The sequence below is a fragment of the Harpia harpyja genome, chromosome 20 (genome assembly GCF_026419915.1).
Source record: "Harpia harpyja isolate bHarHar1 chromosome 20, bHarHar1 primary haplotype, whole genome shotgun sequence".
Classification (NCBI taxonomy): domain Eukaryota; kingdom Metazoa; phylum Chordata; class Aves; order Accipitriformes; family Accipitridae; genus Harpia; species Harpia harpyja.
The window spans coordinates 2,664,434-2,683,351 of record NC_068959.1 but is presented as its reverse complement, the minus strand read 5'-3'; the positions used below and the strand labels follow the sequence as shown (position 1 = coordinate 2,683,351).

Here is an 18,918-nt window from a genome sequence, read left to right as displayed (position 1 = left end):
TCAGGACCACCCTCCTGTCTTACTATCGCTTTTTTTGGGCCGACAACATTCACAACTGACGGAACAGCAAGTTCAAACACAAATCCCTGTCTGAAATTACTAACTCCTTAAGAGACCCCACATGAAATGGCTGGAGCACCTCTGAGTGCTCGGAAGCATGCCCCAAAAGGGATGTGTGAGAGGAGACGGACAGATGTCAAGCTTGAGACGGTTACAGTTTAAACACTCGTCGACGCTCTCGTACTACGAGTATAAAAAATGGACAGGAAAATGTACCGGAAGTAAATTGACATACTGTATTTATTGCACAAATTTCCCCTAAAATTGGGAATGGTTATTATAATACAAGTGCACATCTTGGGAAATATATACAAAAACAGAAGAGATAACAAGTATGTACATTTTACCCAGCATTTTACAAGTACCACCATCTAAATAATTTAGAGAAAGCAAAAAATTGTCATAAAACATCTATAACAACTAATAGGGAAAACATATGCAAGGTGTAAAATCCTTTCTTTCAAATATTTTTTGTTCTTAGCAGCCCAGTGTTTGCCAATTGCAACAAAAACAAATTTGCTAATTTGTGTGCCTAGTACACTTAGTTTTCAGCCAGAAAATTAAGACATGTTAATGGAGATTGGTAATAGTGGAAAAGAGAAAGCAAACATTAGTTTTCTATTCACATAAAACAATCGCGATATACTTTTAAAAAGTCGATGCTATAGTCCTGTAAAAAATCCCTTTTTGTATTATTTAACAAACAGACGTACGTACCACGTTGTTCACGTACCCTAGAAGTTAACCTACAGAAAAACTTCCCATCACACGAGGGTTTTGGTTGGGTTTTGACCACAATACTGCTGGAGAGGGTGCCGCCGCGCCCGGAGCCGCCGCTCGGCCCCGGGGGCTCCGAGGGAACCGGCACCGGTGGGCGGACGACGAGGAAGCCGCCCCCGTGGCCGCTTCGCCTGGGACTGACCGAACACATCGTTACCAGGACGTCAAGGGGCTGCGTTAGGCAGAAGACAGCAGAGAAGGATGCCACCGAACAACCACCTTTTCTCCTTCTCAAGTGAATACTAATTTCAAGCCGTGCAAGGGCCCTTCTTGAGAGTCAAATCCGTTTCAAAGCAATACCAACGATTCGCCTGATAATGGTTAAATGGAGGAGAACGTAGCATTCTCCTGTAAGGAGGCATTACAAGCGCAGCCCTGGGAGGTGCCGGGATTACGGTGCGGCGCTGCCCAGCTACTTGGGCACGTCCCGCGGGCGAACCCCCGTAGGGAACCTGCCCCGCGGCAAGGGCAGGAGCGGACCCTCGGGGCTCCTCACCCGGACCACAGCGCCAGCACTGAGCCCAGCAGCACCGTCGTCATCAGGTTACAACGGCAGATCTATGTACAATGTTCAGAATCGGAGCTATTGGCTATATCACGTATCATAGCAAAGAGTTAAAAATTTGTATTCTGAGCTCAATCCTATATTTCATTAAAAATGTGTTTACACAACTGGGCCCCTATGTTTTGTGCTCATTCCAAAAGCCAGATGTAATACAATTGTGTGGTGAAGAAAGGACATTTGAAGAATAGGGGAGAAACATATCCTTAGATCGCATATTAAACACAAGTTTCTTCCCTGCAGCAGTCAGCGTTAGATTTATATACAAAAGAGTTTCAAATGACACTGCCTGTATTAACGTTTGGTTGACTTACGTAGACTCAGTCCCGCATGGAAAGGGGTGTGGGTTTGCCATGTAGATCTTCCCTGGAACAGAGTCTTAAGTTACAGATTTTAAATATTACTGAAAAAACCTCTCTGGGTGAAAGCCTGGCCCCAGCAAAGGAAGGGAGGAGAGTTTTGTCGTTGACAGCAGTGGGGCAGGGATCTCTCCTATTGTTTTCAAGTTTATCAAACGGTTAAAATAGATTTGTATTTAAAATAACTCTGCAAACAACAATAGCAGGCGTGCTATACTATTGAAAAGATGATTACAGAATGACATATTTATAGAACTGTTTATAGAGTTTAGCGACCAAGTGAACACGTATCTCCTACTTCTGTGGATAATCCGTGAATTTCAATATACTGAGCATAATCGATGAAAACAGAGCCTAAAAATCAGCAACATTAATTGGCTGCTAGGACAAATACACAAAGAAAAGCCTATAATGAAGTGTCCAGTTAAACTGAGGTAGTAGAGCCTTTGAAAACATAATCCACCTACCACTGTATATTTACATTACTTACACCAGATTGGGTCCATCAGCTATTCCTACAACTATTGTATATACAACGACAAAACAGTGATGGCTGAGTAAAGGAGAAATGCTGAGAATAAAATAAACAACATTTTCTGCTGGTAATTACACAAGTGAGTAGAAAAGGGATTAGAGTCATCTGCATCAAGGGTATATTTGTCAAAAAATAATTTTGATATTACTATACTATGGCGTAATCAATGTTCATTTTTTGTAGAATGGTTTTTAAAAATATATCAATTAGTTACCTGAGCAATTAAGGGTAATAGTCTATTTGTTTTTTCCCCAATGCTTTGGTACAATTATTTCTAGTTCATTATTTCAATAGCTGACTGACTGCTGTAAAAAGAGTATGATGTTGCAAGAACATTATAGACCATAAAAAAGTTAGAGGTAATAGTCATGTCATTCTGGGGACCCCATGGGGAAATTTCAGCCAACGTTATCGTTAGGGTTTTTGTTTTTTTTTTTTTTTACATTTTGATTACGTTGTGAAGGAAAAGCATCACTTAGTATAAAGCAACATTTAAACATTATAAACATTTAATACTGGTTACAACAGCCGGCCAAGAAAGAGAATCTCCATCGCTAGTTTGTCTGTTGGCCTCTTCCTCCCTCCTCCCTGCCTCCCCCCCCCATGCCCCCCGCTATTCCCTCTCCCCAGGAGAAAGAACATAAATAACTTTTGGAGCTGAGTGTCATTAATAAGCTTTTTACAAAACAAACCAACCCCCCGCCCCCCCCCCACCCCCAACCCCTGTTCTTCCTCTGGGAAGTATCCAGAATCTGACTATGACATGAAAAAGTAGAAGTTGTTTACAAATCATTGCAGCTTGAGAATTACAGATCTTAATGAGATCCTAATCAGTAGAAGCCAGTCTGAAGACAGCTGCTGCATTCTCTTGTTAAGTTTATAATTGGCGATAGCATCGTGTATTTCTCAAAGCAGTTCTTCCTCACGTTCCGCAGTATAAATTACAGTTAGCCACTGTGGCAGAAATTGATAAAAAATGCAGATCTTCAGCTTTTGCTAAAATCTTTGCTTTTTTGTGGCTGAAATCCCGGGCTTACTCATTTTTCTTTTTTCCTTTCTTTACCCTTTTTAATAAATGATCAAGTGGGAGAGGAAAAGTCTCCAACTGTTTGCATAACGTGCAGTCATATATGGAGGTGCTGCAGCTCAACGAGCAGTTTGTTTTAGTTGCTTCAAAGAGAAAGAAGCCAGAACAAGTTGTCTTCCACTTTGTTTCCAGAGGGGAAAAAAAGTCAACGACTACGGCCTCTGGCATTTTAAAGTAGTATCTGGGCAACGTACGGAGAGTGAGTGCTTGCTACAGCTGCCAGTAAAGGGAGGTCGCTGGATTCAATCCTAAAAGGAAGCAGAAGAGTCACATTTAATCTAACCCGAAACGTAGCTGGGCTGAACACGTGCGTTAGCGACCACACTGCCTGCTCAAGCCCAAGTGTTTGTGCTTGGGCCGCGAGCGTATACAGCTCCGAGCCGCAGGACATTCTTCCCATAAAATTGAAGCCAATTGTGCTTCTCTCCTAATGCAGCACTGCCAGCTGGGTTACACGCTCCAGCCACCAGATTGTTTCTAACAACCCCTCCAGACGTGCCTGCTTGTGCTGAAGAGCGACAGCTCTGCACTGTCAACGCTGCCTCCAGCTCCTACCTGCCTGTTTGGTTTTTTTCTTTCACAGGGCCAACAAACTGGTGAGAAAGCAGATGGAGGAAGGAAAAACAGCAGATTCCTTCCTACTCTCAAAGCAAAGGGAGCAATGGTTGGGGGACAAAGCGCAGGATCACAGAACTAGGCTAAACTACTTCTGCAGCTACCAAGGAAGCCCTGGCACCGTGCTGCAGCTCATCCTGCTGCAGCTGCTCCCCCATCTCCAGCTCCACACATGCTCCGTGTGCCTTCCTGCTCACCCTGTACTCCCCTGCATAAAAAGATATTCGGAGCCTTCCTATAAACACCCCTTAAATAGCTTCTCTGCCTGTGCCCCACACCCACAGAGAGGTATTATGTGCCTTACATGACACAGAGGGTGTTTTCTGCCATGTAGGGTAAGTCAACCTGGAAGAATCAGGTGCCCCACGTTGTTCAGTGATGACTGACCAACTAAGGAAGGAGTCTGATAAGCTTTGGAGTGCTGAGCCCATCTTCCTGCCCGGAGGGAAGAGAGAAAGGCTGGGGGATCCTCGGGATCAAGCAACGGCTAAGGAAAAGCCTGCGGCCATGGGCGATTTATGCCACACTACGGTTCCAGTCCCATTTAGGAATCCATTTCGCTGTGCTTAGAACAAGCCCAGGCGGAGGATTTGGCACCGGGAAACCCAGGGCAGCACTGCTCGGAGGAAGTTTGTGATCGTACCCCAGCACCACGCCCAGCTCCTTGACGTGAACTCTCATCTGGCCCTTGAGATACTCGGACAGCATCTTGCTTTTGAAATAGAGCTCCTGCAGCCGATCTTCCAGGTGCATAACACACTAGAAAGCAAAGGGAGTTGTGTCAGGGAGAAGACAGCGCTATATCCAAACCGCACCCAGCCTCAGAGCGAAACAGCACAGACCCCATACGTCTATTGCCTTTTCCGTGGCTGCGTCTAGGTGAATAATTAGTAAGATATTCACTGGCAAGACTCTTACTTTTGAGCAGAAGCCTTTGATTGCATTTTAAATCAGAATTAATGAGACAGCTGTCTTAATCACAGAGCAGTGTTTAAATGGACAGCTCCAACAGCTACATCAGGGGATGCACTGGCTACTAGAATTGTGGCTACGGATAAATAAACTAGGCAAAACCTTACACCCTCTTTAACCTATTAAGTGAAAGGATGCTTTAAAAAAACATCACCCTCCCAACTGTCAATCATACTTACAAAGTTTGGAGATAAATTATGCTTGTAAAGCTGAAGGGTGGAATGAAGCAGGTTGGAGACGAGACTCGAGACTAACACTTCTTTTCCCAGCTTATTATCAATCATTCGTCTCTGGCTACTGGCCACTTGCACCGTCCATTTGTCCGTGTCTGCAATAATGCAGACGGCTTCTGCAATCGGTTCATCCAGAACAGGATGCTAGAAACAAAAAATGAATAGCAGAACCCTGAGAATGACAAATGACAACAGTCTTTTCACAAAACATCGCCATCCTGGATAGCAGCGATAGCATCCCAGACACTACTTCACCTAAAATACAGTAACGTGCTAACATTGCATTCCATCTATTAAAAACAGAGCTTTATTGTAAGCAAGGCACAGTCTTAGAAGGATAGTCACTATTTTACATTTTCTTCCAGGCTTGAAAGTGTGTCACTGGCTGACAATTACATCTTTTGATATTTGATACAAAGAGTTCTGACATATCTAAAGTACATTTTAAACCCCTAAAACTTAAAGTACCAAAAATCCAACTTGCTGTTCAACATGGCTGTGTTAACGAGGTCGGTTTTATTCCCAGTTGTCACTGGTTTCCATTTATGGGAGGGCCAGCAGAGGGAGTCAGGAACCAAGCCTGCGCCCAGCTCCTCCATTCCTTCCAAGTAGCATTTCACCTCTCTGAAGCGGTGGAGGTTTTAAAAAGCGAGTATTTGGAACCCCATTGTCCTTCCCCAATACATTTTTGGGGCTGGACTGTTAGGAAGCATCTCCTTCCAAACAGTCCCACAGGGACTTCATACGGGGCTAGGATGCAGTTACTATTTTACTTGAAGATAAGCATATAAAATCTTGCTTGGTCCTTTCGTATCCTCTCAATCTTTGACTTCTGCAATTGAAATATAAATCTCCTGATGGACACGCACCACAACTAGGTTATATTTCACACACATTAGTTTCACAGCAGCAGCCACCTCACACTGCTGCCTCTGTTGCCTGAAGTTCAATTATACTTCACAAATGCCTTAAATATTTGGCTTAAAACACAATGGCTTAAAACAGCACCTAGAACAGCCGCGCAGGGAGCAAACACCCCCGCCACGGCCCACGGGGTTGGGCACAAGGAAAGGGGACAGTAACGTGGGGAACGGCCGCAGGTGCGATGCACGTCATTAACTGGAGAGGTGTGGAAGAAGGGGACATTTCGGAGGCTCCCAGGGGAGCGCTCAGAGAAGCGGACTGCCTGCTCACCAGCCTGTGTGGGGGTCTTTCCCCATTCCCTTGGGAATAAACTAGAGGGGAGCAGAATCATGCTTTTCAGGGACAGCCTGCTTTCCCACTCCTCTCCTGGTGACTATAAAAGGGGTAGGAAAGACCATGCTTCCCAGTCATGCCCCAGTTCATCTAGGGAAAAGCTTCTGTGGAGCAGAGATGTTTTCCAGCACACGAGAAGTGTGAGTCCCCTTAGGACAATTATCTTAATATTGGTTTCTCCTTTTCCGATGAAGCCGGCACTATCGAACACCTTGACTACAATCCTAAAAAAGGAGTAACGTGCCCAAAATAGTAAGCATTCTCGATGGCTTCACCGCAGAGAACACGTTCTGCCCCACAAGCAGCAGCACACTGGTTAGACGTGCACAGAAAGAGGAGGGAGCCAAGGGAGCTTCTGCACAACCACGGCAGGAAGACTGTGCCCGGGAAGAGATGCACAGCAACCTCAGCATTTGGTCTTGTTTAACATTATTCCATCCTGTGGGCATGCAACCATCAGCAGGCTGCCATGTCTGCAGGAGATGATGATTTCGCTACAGCTTAGCACAGAGATCCTCTCAGCTGGCTTCAGTGGGAGTCCAAGTTTTTGTGCTCCAGATTTGCATTGAAATAACCACGTTTTTCAGATACATTAATTGAGAGAAGAGAAAAAATTGGTGACCCGGGACTGGAGAAATCTGAAGAGAGCTGCGACAGTAAATAATTCCACTTCTAGCAGGTTTGTACATTCAAAAATATTTGCCTTTCCCTACTGTGACAAATACATTTACCAAATATAGCTTAATTACCTGCACAGCATGAGACAAATCTGACACCAAACAGTGCCTCAGCTTTTCATCACTTCCTATTCCTTGCAAAACAAAGTCAGGGACATAAGACGAACAGTAGCCACCTAGTAAGGATCTTCCAAAATTGGCAATACTGGGCTGGACAGAGTTCACTTCAACTAATTTTGACCTGCAAGAAAGGCATATCAGAGAGATGTACAAAAGTAAACAACAAATCCAGCTTACAGAGAGGTCTCATGTTCACATTTATCGTATCTCTTCTAACTTTAAACAACAAATTCAGCTCACACAGAGGTCACACTTTCACATTTATCGTATCTCTTCTAACTTCTAACTTCAAGTACTTTTAAAAAAGAGTTTAAGTCAGCTTTTACAGTCAGCCCATTGTGGAAGAAAAGGATATGAGCGACAATCGCAATGCACAATTAATATTTTTTTCCAGACTGCTGATTTCTCTATATTTTACAATCAGCAAGCTCAAGAGACACTTTTCCAACCACTGATGCCAAGTTAGGCTACACTCTCCAAACATGTGACATGAGAAGAGGCTCTATCTTTTTTAGGCTCTATTACTGCTGAATAATACCTACCCAGGAAAAGGAATCTCATATTCTTCTGCCCAATCTTCTTGCTCTGCTCCATAATAGTTACTGCTTGGTCTAGTTAGATCATGACCTGTATCCTCACTTTCGCTGTCACCCAGGGCACTATCTGAACTCTCATTTCTTGGAATGTCCCAATCAATTCCCGGGGCGACTTTTTTCTCTACGTTTTCTCTGTCCCCATGGGGGACGCGAATAGAGATTTTCTCTCTTTGGTCCTGCTCATTAAAGCAGTTTTTGTAGGTCTCTTGTCGAACAGAGTCCATAAATTTACAAAACTCGCTAGGTGGTTTGCTAGTCTTTGTACACAGCTTTTTAGAAAACTCTAAACTACTGTTGTGAGCAAGAAGGTCTGTAGCTGCTTGCCCTGGAATATCATCAATAGTCCGGGTTTCAATTGAACTGTCATCAGTAAAATATTCATCAAACAGACTCATGCTCTCAGCATTGTATGGATTTGGATTCCAGCTCTGATGCTCACTAGCAACTTGAGGAAAGGGTTCAGCTGTCCCACAGTCTCTATTTTGGTCCTCAACAGTTTGTTTAGCTTCACAGTTCTGATCAGCAGACACTCCTTCCTCCGTTGCTGGTGGGCTGTGATGCCTAGCAATTTGTTCCACTACTGCCTGACTTCTGAGTTCGATGTCTGAATCGGGTGACATGGAATCTCCGATGAGGAAAGTCACCTTTGTCTGAGCTTCGGCAGCGCTGCAAGGAAACGCATCGCAGAAGAGCTTATCTGGCGGCTTCTTTTCCACAGCTATACCGGGTGACCTTGTTACACTGACCGCCTGGTTGCCCGATTCCAGCGACTCTTCACTCCTCCACATGTTTCCTGTTGGCTCCAAACCAGATTCCGTCACTACACGTTTTTCTGGTGAAGCTGACCCTGTGCGCACCACGGTCTCTAGTTTTGTGTCCAGGCAGGGTCTCGGTTGCTTAGCATCAACAACATCTTCCTGGCAATCGTCAGGAACAATAGTTCTGTTCTCATCTGAAGAGGACTCCAGCTCTACCTTAGGAGTGTTTTGTGCATCTTCTCTCTCTTGCTGTGAAACACCTTCTATGTTTTGTGCAAGGGAAATCGGACATTTGCAATATTTACAGCTACAGTTAGGAGTTCTCATTTCTTCAGATTCCGTTGGTAGCAAGTTGCCCCTGTTCTTGTGCATTGTGACAAGCACATACTCAGATTCTTCTACTTCTCCTTTCTCCAGCGTGGTAGTTATAACAGTTCCAGGCATGACAATGGCTTCATCTTCCCCATTTTCTAAAAGATGCGTCTCTTGAAGTTCAGAGCATCTGATGAAGTAAGTAAGGAAATAAAGCAATCTCTGTACCAGGTCATGCCTTTTGCCAACCACAACTGTTTTCGCTAATCTCACAGGTGATCCAATAGCCCCATAGAGGTCACCTAGAATAGGACATAAAACAGACAATTATTTTGCATCTTTAAAATAAATTATTATTCTAACAGACAATTGTTGTGGCCAGTTTTCAAAGGCCAGGTCTACAACAGAAAAATACTAAAGCAGAAGAGTGAGGACAGCTATGCTAGGATTTTGTTTTCAATACAGAGAATCCCAAAGATGCTGTTGGTATCATGGCTGTTGGTAAGGTGACACGCTGGTCAGGGAGACATCTGGTCTCACATATTAGGGAGTATTCACACCACCTCACTTCATTGCCTAGCTTTGGAGGCTCATCTCCTGGGTTCCTTATATAGCCATGGGAGAGAGGAGGCATCTGCTCTGAATTACCCTGGATAGTCTGGAAACTGGGCTGAACTTTTACCCACCAAGAGAAAGCTGCAAGGAGAAACAAACCTATGCCAGGAACGAGGGAAAAAAGTGACAGTGGTGGGTGCATAGCTGAAGCCAACCTTCTCTTCCCTCCCCTTGAGCTCTACTATGGGTTGGATGGGTTGTTTTGACTGTACTTCAGATTTGCCTGGGGAAGCGCCTGCGCATGTGCTGTTCTGGAGGTATTAGGGCCCTGCATGAATGCAGCGATGGGGGGACAAGGGATCCAAGAGGCCTCAAAGGCCAACCTAACCACAGCAGATCCCTTGAGTCCCATGAGCTCTGAAATCAAGTCTTCTTGCCAACTCCCTGGCCATTCCTGTCTATACCAGAACAGGGCAACCTCACAAAACCTCCCTTTCCCTTCCCTGACCAAATTCCATGAGAGTTTGTGTGCAAAGCAGGACAATCTGACCAGAGAATAGGAAGCTCATCTCCTCTCCTCTACTCAGCAATTAGAAGACAGTATGACTAGCTACTCAATCGACTAGGCTTTGAGACCTTACCCAGGGGGTTGCCGAGTCATAATTCCCTGTACTGTGTTGCTCCTTTGCCTGTTGTATTGAGAGTATGTTGATTTCTTATCAAAAGATGGATTTCCTTGATTTGCTCTTTCCAGAACTGGGCTTATTGATAGCAGCATTCCAAAAAATAAAAATTGGTTTTCCTTATAGAGGGAGGACCAGAGGAGGACTGGAATCCTCCATCATCACCTGGGCAAGTGACCTTAAGAGACCTGCCATAGATGACTAAAGAGGGCTTTACTTTTTGGCTGCCATTTTATAATTGATAATGCCTTAAGAAATTACAGCACATATTAAAAAAATACAGTGACCACCTCTAAGCTCGAAATACACACTTTTGCCTTGTTTTGAATTAAAAAAAAAAAAATTAAAAAAATTCAGCTTGGTGGGGAAGCAACAAGCATCCATAAAAACCACCGCACACATATCCGTTGATGTAAAGCTGTTGGGTGGTTTAGAGATGTTTGCCACATACCGAGCTGTGCCCACAGCGGGTTGTATGGATGAGTTTTGGCCAGCATGTCCACGCTCTGGGAAGAATGCTTTTCTAGGAAGATTCTTATAGGCGGCTGGCCATTCGGCATGACGGTAGGGACCCAGGCCAAGTGGTTAGTCAGGACTGCAGTCAGTAAAGCTGGTAAAAACCTGAAAGCAAAATGTTCAACATCATTTTTTTTCCAGGTACACACTCAGGATGTTAAACTAACAGCAGTTCTACAGCCTACATGGATCAAGGATTGCAGAACAACCTAAAAAAAGTCAGCAGAGATCATCCCTTCGGTCTTGGTTCTCTGGGGAGAGAAGGGACGGCTGTATCCTCCCTCCCACCCATGCAAAGCTCTTTTTTAGAAAACACATTTAAAGAAAAATTAAGTATTTTAAACTTGTGGCATCTCACTTCCTCTGTTTGGCAATAATTATGAGACTTCCTATTTTGCAAGCTTTATGTTGTAAAACATCTCAAAAACAACTTTGTTCCCTGTAAGAAAACAGTCGCACTGCATGGCCTCTGTTCTCCAGGGAGATCCCAAACCCTTAAGATTTGTGACTATTGATGAGAAGGAAGGCTATTGCTACCAAAGCTGTAAAATAGCTAGGTGCTGTAGTCTTTCATCTAACTGTTATGCAATTTCAGCACATACGGCTGCTCCTTTTCAAAAATAAAACCCCCCAAAGTTCTGTAGCTCAGCCAGAAAGGCTGTGTCCTTACACTGGCAAAACAGTTTTCACTAGCTAAGCAAGTAAGGTGAAAAACCTTTCTGAAAAATGTTAACTACCTGATTTATTGTAACGATAGAGCATGGTTTCTGCTCCGGGAGGGAAGACTTTCCTTCCCAGTCCCCTCTCCTGGCAGGAGTGTGCAGAAGCGCAGCCAAAGAGCCTCCCACATGCCGACAGATGGTGCTGGCGGCCGCCACAGCGGCTCAGGTGCCCGGGGAGGAAAACAGTCAAACGCCACCGAGCCTCAAAATAATGCTGTTTGAATAGTTTACAAGCATCAGGAACCCTACAGCTTAAATTTAGCCGTTTCCTCACTGGAGACAGCAGAAGGAGGAAAGGAGATTTAAAACTAGACTGAAAAGGATACGGGGCTTGATTTTCCTCTTGCTTCCATCAGTGTAAATCTTACTATATTTAAAATAAAGCAAGCAAACAAACCCAAACAAATGACCATTTAAGTGTAACCAAGATGTACAGGGCTCAGAATGGCAGGGACCAGAGGGGCTAAGCCCAGGAAAAAGCTTCCACTGCAGCAAGAACTGATTTTAAGAAAGTACATTCGAACACCTCAAAACTCCCTACGGTTTCTCCCGTTGCACTGAGGCAGGAGAAGGTGGACCATGCTGACCGCTAATTGTCACCCTCCCATCTGGGGGAGAGAAAAGATGACAAAGTTGGTGGCAAAGCTGGAAGATGGTAAGCAGCAGCCCCTTCCCCACCCTGCAGAGAGCAGCTTCCCCGGAGCTAACAGCTGGTCTTTCAGTGCCATTCCCACTCAAACTTCACATGTTTGTGCTCGTTTTAGGACTTCGGTGGAGCCAAACGCTTTAAAAACTTCCCCTATTCATGCCCTGGGGAAAGAGGATGAAGTGTTGACAAAAGAGTAAATTTATCAGATTCTCCTGACTTTATCAAGAACATTCTCTTTCTCAATTTTTAACAACTGCTCACGGCTTTGTCCTGAGGGCAGAAAGGTGAGTACTAATGAAGCGCACAATTTCTTTAGTGGCATTTTACAGAAGTCAGGTTTAAGAGCAATTTGCGGTCAGACAGTATTACAGACATGGCTCTTACTGAATGTCTAACCTTGCTCATCATATGATAACTGATTTTGAAAGGTAGATTAATGCATTTCATAAGGTATGTTCACCCCCTTCCAGACATACACACCCATCACGCGCTTCCTATGGACATGTTTCAAATGTTTAGCCTCTACAAAGATTTAGAGGGTTGTCGGGAAGCAGGCATTTAATGAGATACTTTCCTGTTTCTTTTTTTGGTTTAAAAAGAAGGTATTTATGGATGGCCTTTTGATTCTTCGATTACCAGGATTTAAAAACTGATTCAAAAATTGGTTTGAAATAAAAAGGCGTAACACATATGTAATTTAAAAACTATAATCCACCATACTGGTTTTTAGAAGCATTTTCCATCAAGAATGTGAATTCCTTCATGAAGCGATGGCAAAGCTGGTTCTTTTCTGGTGTCCCTGACATCATAGTAAGCCAGACAGGCTCCCCGATCCGTGGCATCGTGTAGAGATTGCAAATAGTCGTTCTAGAAAACAAAACAAAATCCAGAAGACTAAACAAAAAAAAAATGAAAGGCAGAGATCCCAACTCAAAGAATTTACTGCAACATTTAGTTCCAGCTGTCATTTCTATCAGAAACAAAATTTCTCTCATCAACCATTATCCAAACCATGTTGTTCATTAAATAATATGAACGGACCCTTCCACCTCGGACAGTTAAGCCTCACAGGTTCTTCATGCATCTGCCTAAAGTGATCCCAAACACAGTAACGTTCCCTGTCAAAAGTCAAGAGCTGCCCTGTTCTGAATGAAGAAGAAATGAATGATTTGTTGTTGTTGTTGTTATCTCCCTGTTTTCCCTCCATTTCATTCAAAACATGTAAATCCTCCATAGTTCTGCTTGATTTATGACTAGGGCAAGTTTATGTGCATCTGACTTATAAAAATACCTTAACTTCCTCCTTGCTTTAAAAAACTGGTGTATCTCCAGACCAAACCCACAAAAGCGTGGATTTGTAGAGCAGGGGACCAGCTTACTTCTTTAGCTTTAAATATAGCATATTAGAGTCAAAGTTACCCCGTGTTTTCAAGGATTATGCACCTACCCACATCTTTTTCGACTCTACAGAGGTCAGTAAATGTATGATTAAAACTTTGGCTCTGCAGTAAAACACCAGATTAAAACCCCTCAGATTACTGTTAAACTCCTCTAAAGTCTAAACTAAATGATAGTTTTAAGTACAATGTCTATGTTGGGAACCTGTATTTTCATCACAGCAAAAATGTATGCCTGAAAAAAAAAACAAAACAGCAAAGGAAATGACTGATCAATTCAGGTTTCTCCCCACCTAATGCGCCACTTTTTGTAGAAGAGATACTTTTCTTTTATAAGACAAAGATTTACATTATCCCATTATCCCTAGTACCAGCCTTGATTTATAAAGATCTTCTCCGGATATGTTGGTCTAAAAATTTATAGACACTTCCAGAAGAAAAGGAATGGCTGTGCGTGTCAGGCAGGCAAACACACTCGAGCAGCAGCTGCCAAATCTTCCGTGGTTTAGTGTTTAAAGTTAAAGAGCCCGGCACGTCAGCAGCAGAGCAGCACACAACCGTGCCGGTACGAGGGGCACTCAGGGGAGGAAGGAGTTATTCCCTGGCTATTCGGCAGAGAAGAAAGCAGCTGTACGGTGACGGGACCCCCAGAGCAGCTCCGCAAAGGGCAGCAAAGGTGACCGTGCACTGTGCCGAAGTCACTGGGACTGCTCAAGAAGAAAGGGGTGAGGGGGACAGTGGCATTTGCTGCCTTATTTTTTCTATCAGTTTTCATTAAATACAAATTCCATCCTGTGTGTTCACAATAGTCAAAATCAACCCCATCTTCCTCAAAGGTTAGATTTTCAGACACTCCACTGCCACAAGCATGATAGGAAAGCCAGAAAACAGTCAATGGGCTGGAAAGAGGGAAAGTCAAGTTACCTTTGAGCTTACCAGACCCATAGCACCCAGGGGGCTCTTTGCTGGGTCAGTTTAGAGCAGCCTCAGAGCTGCTCTACTTTACCCTCTGCTGCTGGTCCTCTCTTGGGAGGAAAGCACAGCCTGGTTACTGACCCAGGCACAACAGTCCTGCCAGGTTAGATGTGAGTGGGACGTGCAGCTGGGGCACAGCGGCACTGCCATGCCGTGGGGGTAACCGGAGGGTCTCCGGCAGCGCCGTGCTCTTGGGGCACTGGGATTTCATGCCTCGGCAGTAGCAAGTTGGGACTGGAGGTGGGATTATTAAGGGAAAGCTTTCTGTTCACAGCCCATTAACTGGAGTGGATGTTAAAGAGGCCCAAAGAAAGGGAGAAACCCCAAGTCCAGGGACTTCAAAGCTTGATGAGTTTCAAAGCTCAAAACAAGTATTGAAACTTACACCCCCCCCGACACAGCTGACCTTAGAAGCTGAAGATAAATGGAACAACTTAATGTAAAATACAGCCTATTTCTCCTTCATATGCAAACTAACCCAAGCCAAGCCTCTTGCAGCTTGGCTGTTTTGAAAAAAGAAACTACTTCTACACTAAAACCAACATATTAAAATATTTGTTTTCGTTGAAAAGATAGACCAAGTCTTGTGATTCGTTATTTACTATTCTGGTAACCCTGGCTGCATCTGCAACTGATAGTGTTTCCTCAGAGAGAGATCAGATTGCCCTGGCCGGCGGCCAGCAGGCATGTGACTGCAGTGCAGGGAACCCTCCATGCCAGCGCAGGCAGCAATGGCACAGAAACCAAGGGCAAGGATTAACTGCTTTCCAGCTCTGCAAACACGGAGGGAAATGCTCTCCCTTCCATTTATTAAAGAACAACAAAAAAAAACCCAAACAAAAAACCCCCACCAACAACAAAAAAACCCTAAAACACTACAGGGAAGTTAACCAGATTTAAAAAATAACAACCATTAAAAATCAAATTGACCCCTCTTGGCCATCTGCAGCAAGCAGCCCCTTCCCCTCCCCTCCGCTCGCCACCCCCCATGCACACCAGCATCGAGCAGCCGCATGCGAGGGAAAGTTCAGTTAACTAGAGACTCTGTTCTTTTGAGGGTTGCAGTACATTTAAAACGGTTTATATTTGGAAATGCTTCTGGGAGGCTGAACTCCAGCCTGGAGCTTACAGGCACCTCAGCACCAGGAATGGGTGCAGCAGGGACAGGGGCTGGGAGACCTCCTCAGGAAACACCTTCACATCTAAACGCAGCTTGAAACCAAAGCACACAGCCCGGCCAAACAAAAATGAAGACCTGAGCAAAACCCCTCCTGCAAACCCTCTGGGGTTTGTCTGCTCTGCGGGCGCAGATGGCACCGAGGCGATCGGCCCTGCTGCTTGCAGACACGACGGTGCTCGCGGTGCCGCGGCAGCCGCCCTCCGCACCGTGCGGCATCGCCGCGGGTCAAGCGTCATGCTGCTCCCTGCTTCACCCTCACCCAAATACACCCGCGAACCTCCCCGGCCTTTGTCTTGGATTTTGGTAGCAGTCCGAGACATCTTTCCCTGGCGCGGTACAAACCAAAGGAGCCAGATGGCTTCTCGTGGATGACAGCATCCCTCTGCAGCCCCCTTCCTCCCCAAGGGAAACACTTCTGACCCTCAGCACTGTGCTGTGAGAGCTGCTCTTGCTATTTAAGAGTTGCAACGTAACGGCAAAGCTTAGCACCTCTTTAGGGATTGTTTCAAAAAAGAAAAAACATCAGTGGTTTCTAAAACTTAATTCACGTGCATTTGCTCCGTATCCTAATTCCTTCTTTCCAAAGATGATTTTTCCTTAAAAAGGAAAAAGAAAATGAAGGCAGTAATTGCTGCAGTGAGTGCAGGAGCCCATGCAACTCCTGTGCCCATGCTGGCACAGGGGCCAGCCTGCACCGCTGAGCAAAACGCACCACTCTGTTCACAGCAGCTTAAACTGCTTAAAAATTACTGGCATAAAATAGGATCAAACGTGGCTGCCAGAAAGCAGAGAGGTGTTTCCCTAGGCCTTGCGTTCAGTGTTTCCTTGCCAGTCTGTGTATTTGCCACACAGGTATTAGTCAGATGCATAATCTGTATTATCAATGTGCTGCATTGGCCTCGGGGACCGGGGGAGTCAAAATGTTTATGCAAGTACAGTAGCTTATTTCATAAGTCATGTGTCTGCACAGCTGACATGCAAAGAGAGTTTTAAGCCTCTAAGTCAAGTGTTAATAGCTAAATCCATCAGTGCTTTAGAAAATTAAAAATTGTTGTAAAGTGAATAATGATGCAAGAGTAGGCCTGGAGCTAGGCACCAAATTGATGGCAAATTTATCAATAGCACCAATTTGCAGAAGCAGCCTAGGCCTTTCAGAGAAGGCAGCTTTGTTTTTCACAGGATGAGATGACAAGAGCAAAGGAAGGGGTCTGTTTTGCTGTCTTCTTTACTCCCCCTCAACCCCCAGTACCGGCAGGTAAATGCCTGTAAATGCCTGGCTGACCCTGCAGCCAGCTCCTTGCAACAACCCTGCTTGCAGGCTAGCAGGCAGACCTACAACCACAGCACCTTCCCTGCAGGAGCGGACTTTTGGGTGGCAGGAGGCTACGATAACAACCGTCACCCTTCCTCCTCCCTTCTCTGATCAGCACAGCAGCGTGTAGCTGGTCCCCCATGCCCCAGTGATTTGAGGTTATTGTAATCACCAGAGGAGTGCTCATCAGCTACACTTGAGAACCTCTGGAAGTCTGGGTTTTAAAAAAAAAACCCAAACAAAAAACCCTCCTTAAAAAAAAAAGACCTCCTCCTTCAAAAAAAAAAAAAAAAAAAAAAGACTCCAATGAGTTAAACCAGCACGGGATTACGTTTCAGAAACACCAACTCACTGAAGTCAGCACCCTTCTTCCCTCCAGCACAATTTGCTAAGAGGGCAGGAATCAACGCAAGTCTCAGGTTCACGAAAGGACTCAGGCTCCTGACTTCCCCGTGACTTCAGTGGGAAAGCAGACGCCTAAAGAGATAATAGTGGCCTAAATGGGTTTGCTGAACCTGTGCCAAAGCATCTTTGCATCCAGCCTTCAGTATTCAAATATGCCTTATTTTTTTCTTACCAGACACATATTGCATTGCTTTGAAAAGCAAGTGGCTCTTGTATGTTACAGAAATGCTTTTCTTGATGGCAGCACACATTGCCACCCCGAGATACTGCAGAGGCACGAGGACCTTGCCCGCCTGCAGGACTGGCCTGGGCTGGGGGCACCGGCTGGGTGCACGCCTCGGAATGCACTTGCTTAAAAAAACCCCAAAAACCAGAAAACAAAACAAAAAAAAACCCACACCAAAAAAAACCCCAGAATTGCCAAAGTCTGCTGCCCCAGGAAATTCATTTATATGAAATTAAACTGGATTTAATTTACCTCGTTACACTATTAAAGAGTAATATTTGTATCACCATGGAAACCTCTGCATAAAGCTGGTAGTTAGACACATGCTTCCAGTGCTGGTTACGCAATGGCTGTGTCATGTGAATGCGTCTTACAGCGGCTCAGGAGAGTGCCAATCCTCCCGTGTCCAGTGGGACGTTATTTTCCTCCTCAGCCCGACAAGAGCAGCCTTCCTCGTCCCATCCCCGCTCAGCACCGCCAAGCTTTCCTCCAAGGAGGAGAAAGCTAGCAAGGGGGATTTGGCCTGTGTTTTCAGGGTTATTTTTCCCTACGTTTGACTCGGGATATGCACCCCTCCCCAGCACTCTGGAACTGTTTAACTTGGAAGGACAAAGGAGAATGGGGCAAAGTCCGCTGCATGTATCTTGAGGGGGAACGTTTTGGGGGAAGTTTTGGGAAAACAGCTGGGGAGGTGGTGTTATCAGGGGGTGTGAATGCAGAGAAATGGCTCTGGGTGAGAATGGGGAGGAGAGGCAGAGCAGAGCTGGGGGGAGCGGAGGAACCACCGTGGCTGCTCAGAGTTGCCAGACTCGTCTCGGGCCCCTGGGCAGGATCGGCTGCTCCCAGCAGTCACGAGCTCCCTCTGCTCCCTCTCTTGGCACTGCTTATCCCATCCACCTCTCACCGCAGGCCCACGTGCTCGCTCTTCCCTGCCTCCTGTCCCTACCGAACATATCCTCTGCCCTCCCTCACAACTGCCCGGAGGTGAGGTTCTAAAAAATTTAAAAAAAAAAAAAATATTAAAAAATATACTGTGCCTTCATCCTGCAACACCACCTAATCCATGGCATTCAGGTGGTAAGTGAAATTGTAGAAAAATGAGTGAGCCCTCAGGATCCTTCACTGTTCGGTAAAATACACCCTGATGTCAGGATTTTCTTTTTGCAACATCAGAGCGCTCTCCTATAATGTCTTTTAAAAGTAACTCTATGCTGGTTGTAAAAGGAAGCACCCTGCCACTCCCATCTGAGAGAAGATGAATCACTTGAAACAGACGGATTTCATCTTAATTCCCTCCCCATGACTTAAACTATGGAAAGAAAATACAGTTAAATGCCAGGGATGTGCTTATCTGTGTTACTTTGTATATTAACTG

At 45.0% G+C, this 18,918-nt stretch overlaps 1 protein-coding gene across 4 annotated transcripts in view; it reads right to left on the bottom strand.

Annotated features, from left to right (window-relative positions):
• Window positions 1-282: 282 nt before the first annotated feature.
• FNIP1 (folliculin interacting protein 1) overlaps window positions 283-18,918 on the bottom strand; it is a 70,948-nt gene continuing 52,312 nt past the window's right edge. For all 4 annotated transcript variants that reach the window (XM_052816465.1, XM_052816468.1, XM_052816466.1 and 1 more), the window contains 7 exons: window positions 12,769-12,915; window positions 10,613-10,782; window positions 7,800-9,225; window positions 7,210-7,378; window positions 5,150-5,347; window positions 4,642-4,757; window positions 283-3,631 (listed from right to left, as the gene is read on the bottom strand). In XM_052816465.1, coding sequence (XP_052672425.1) covers window positions 3,553-3,631; window positions 4,642-4,757; window positions 5,150-5,347; window positions 7,210-7,378; window positions 7,800-9,225; window positions 10,613-10,782; window positions 12,769-12,915 — 2,305 coding nt within the window. In that variant the 3' untranslated portion in view covers window positions 283-3,552. The remainder of the gene's footprint in view (window positions 3,632-4,641; window positions 4,758-5,149; window positions 5,348-7,209; window positions 7,379-7,799; window positions 9,226-10,612; window positions 10,783-12,768; window positions 12,916-18,918) is intronic.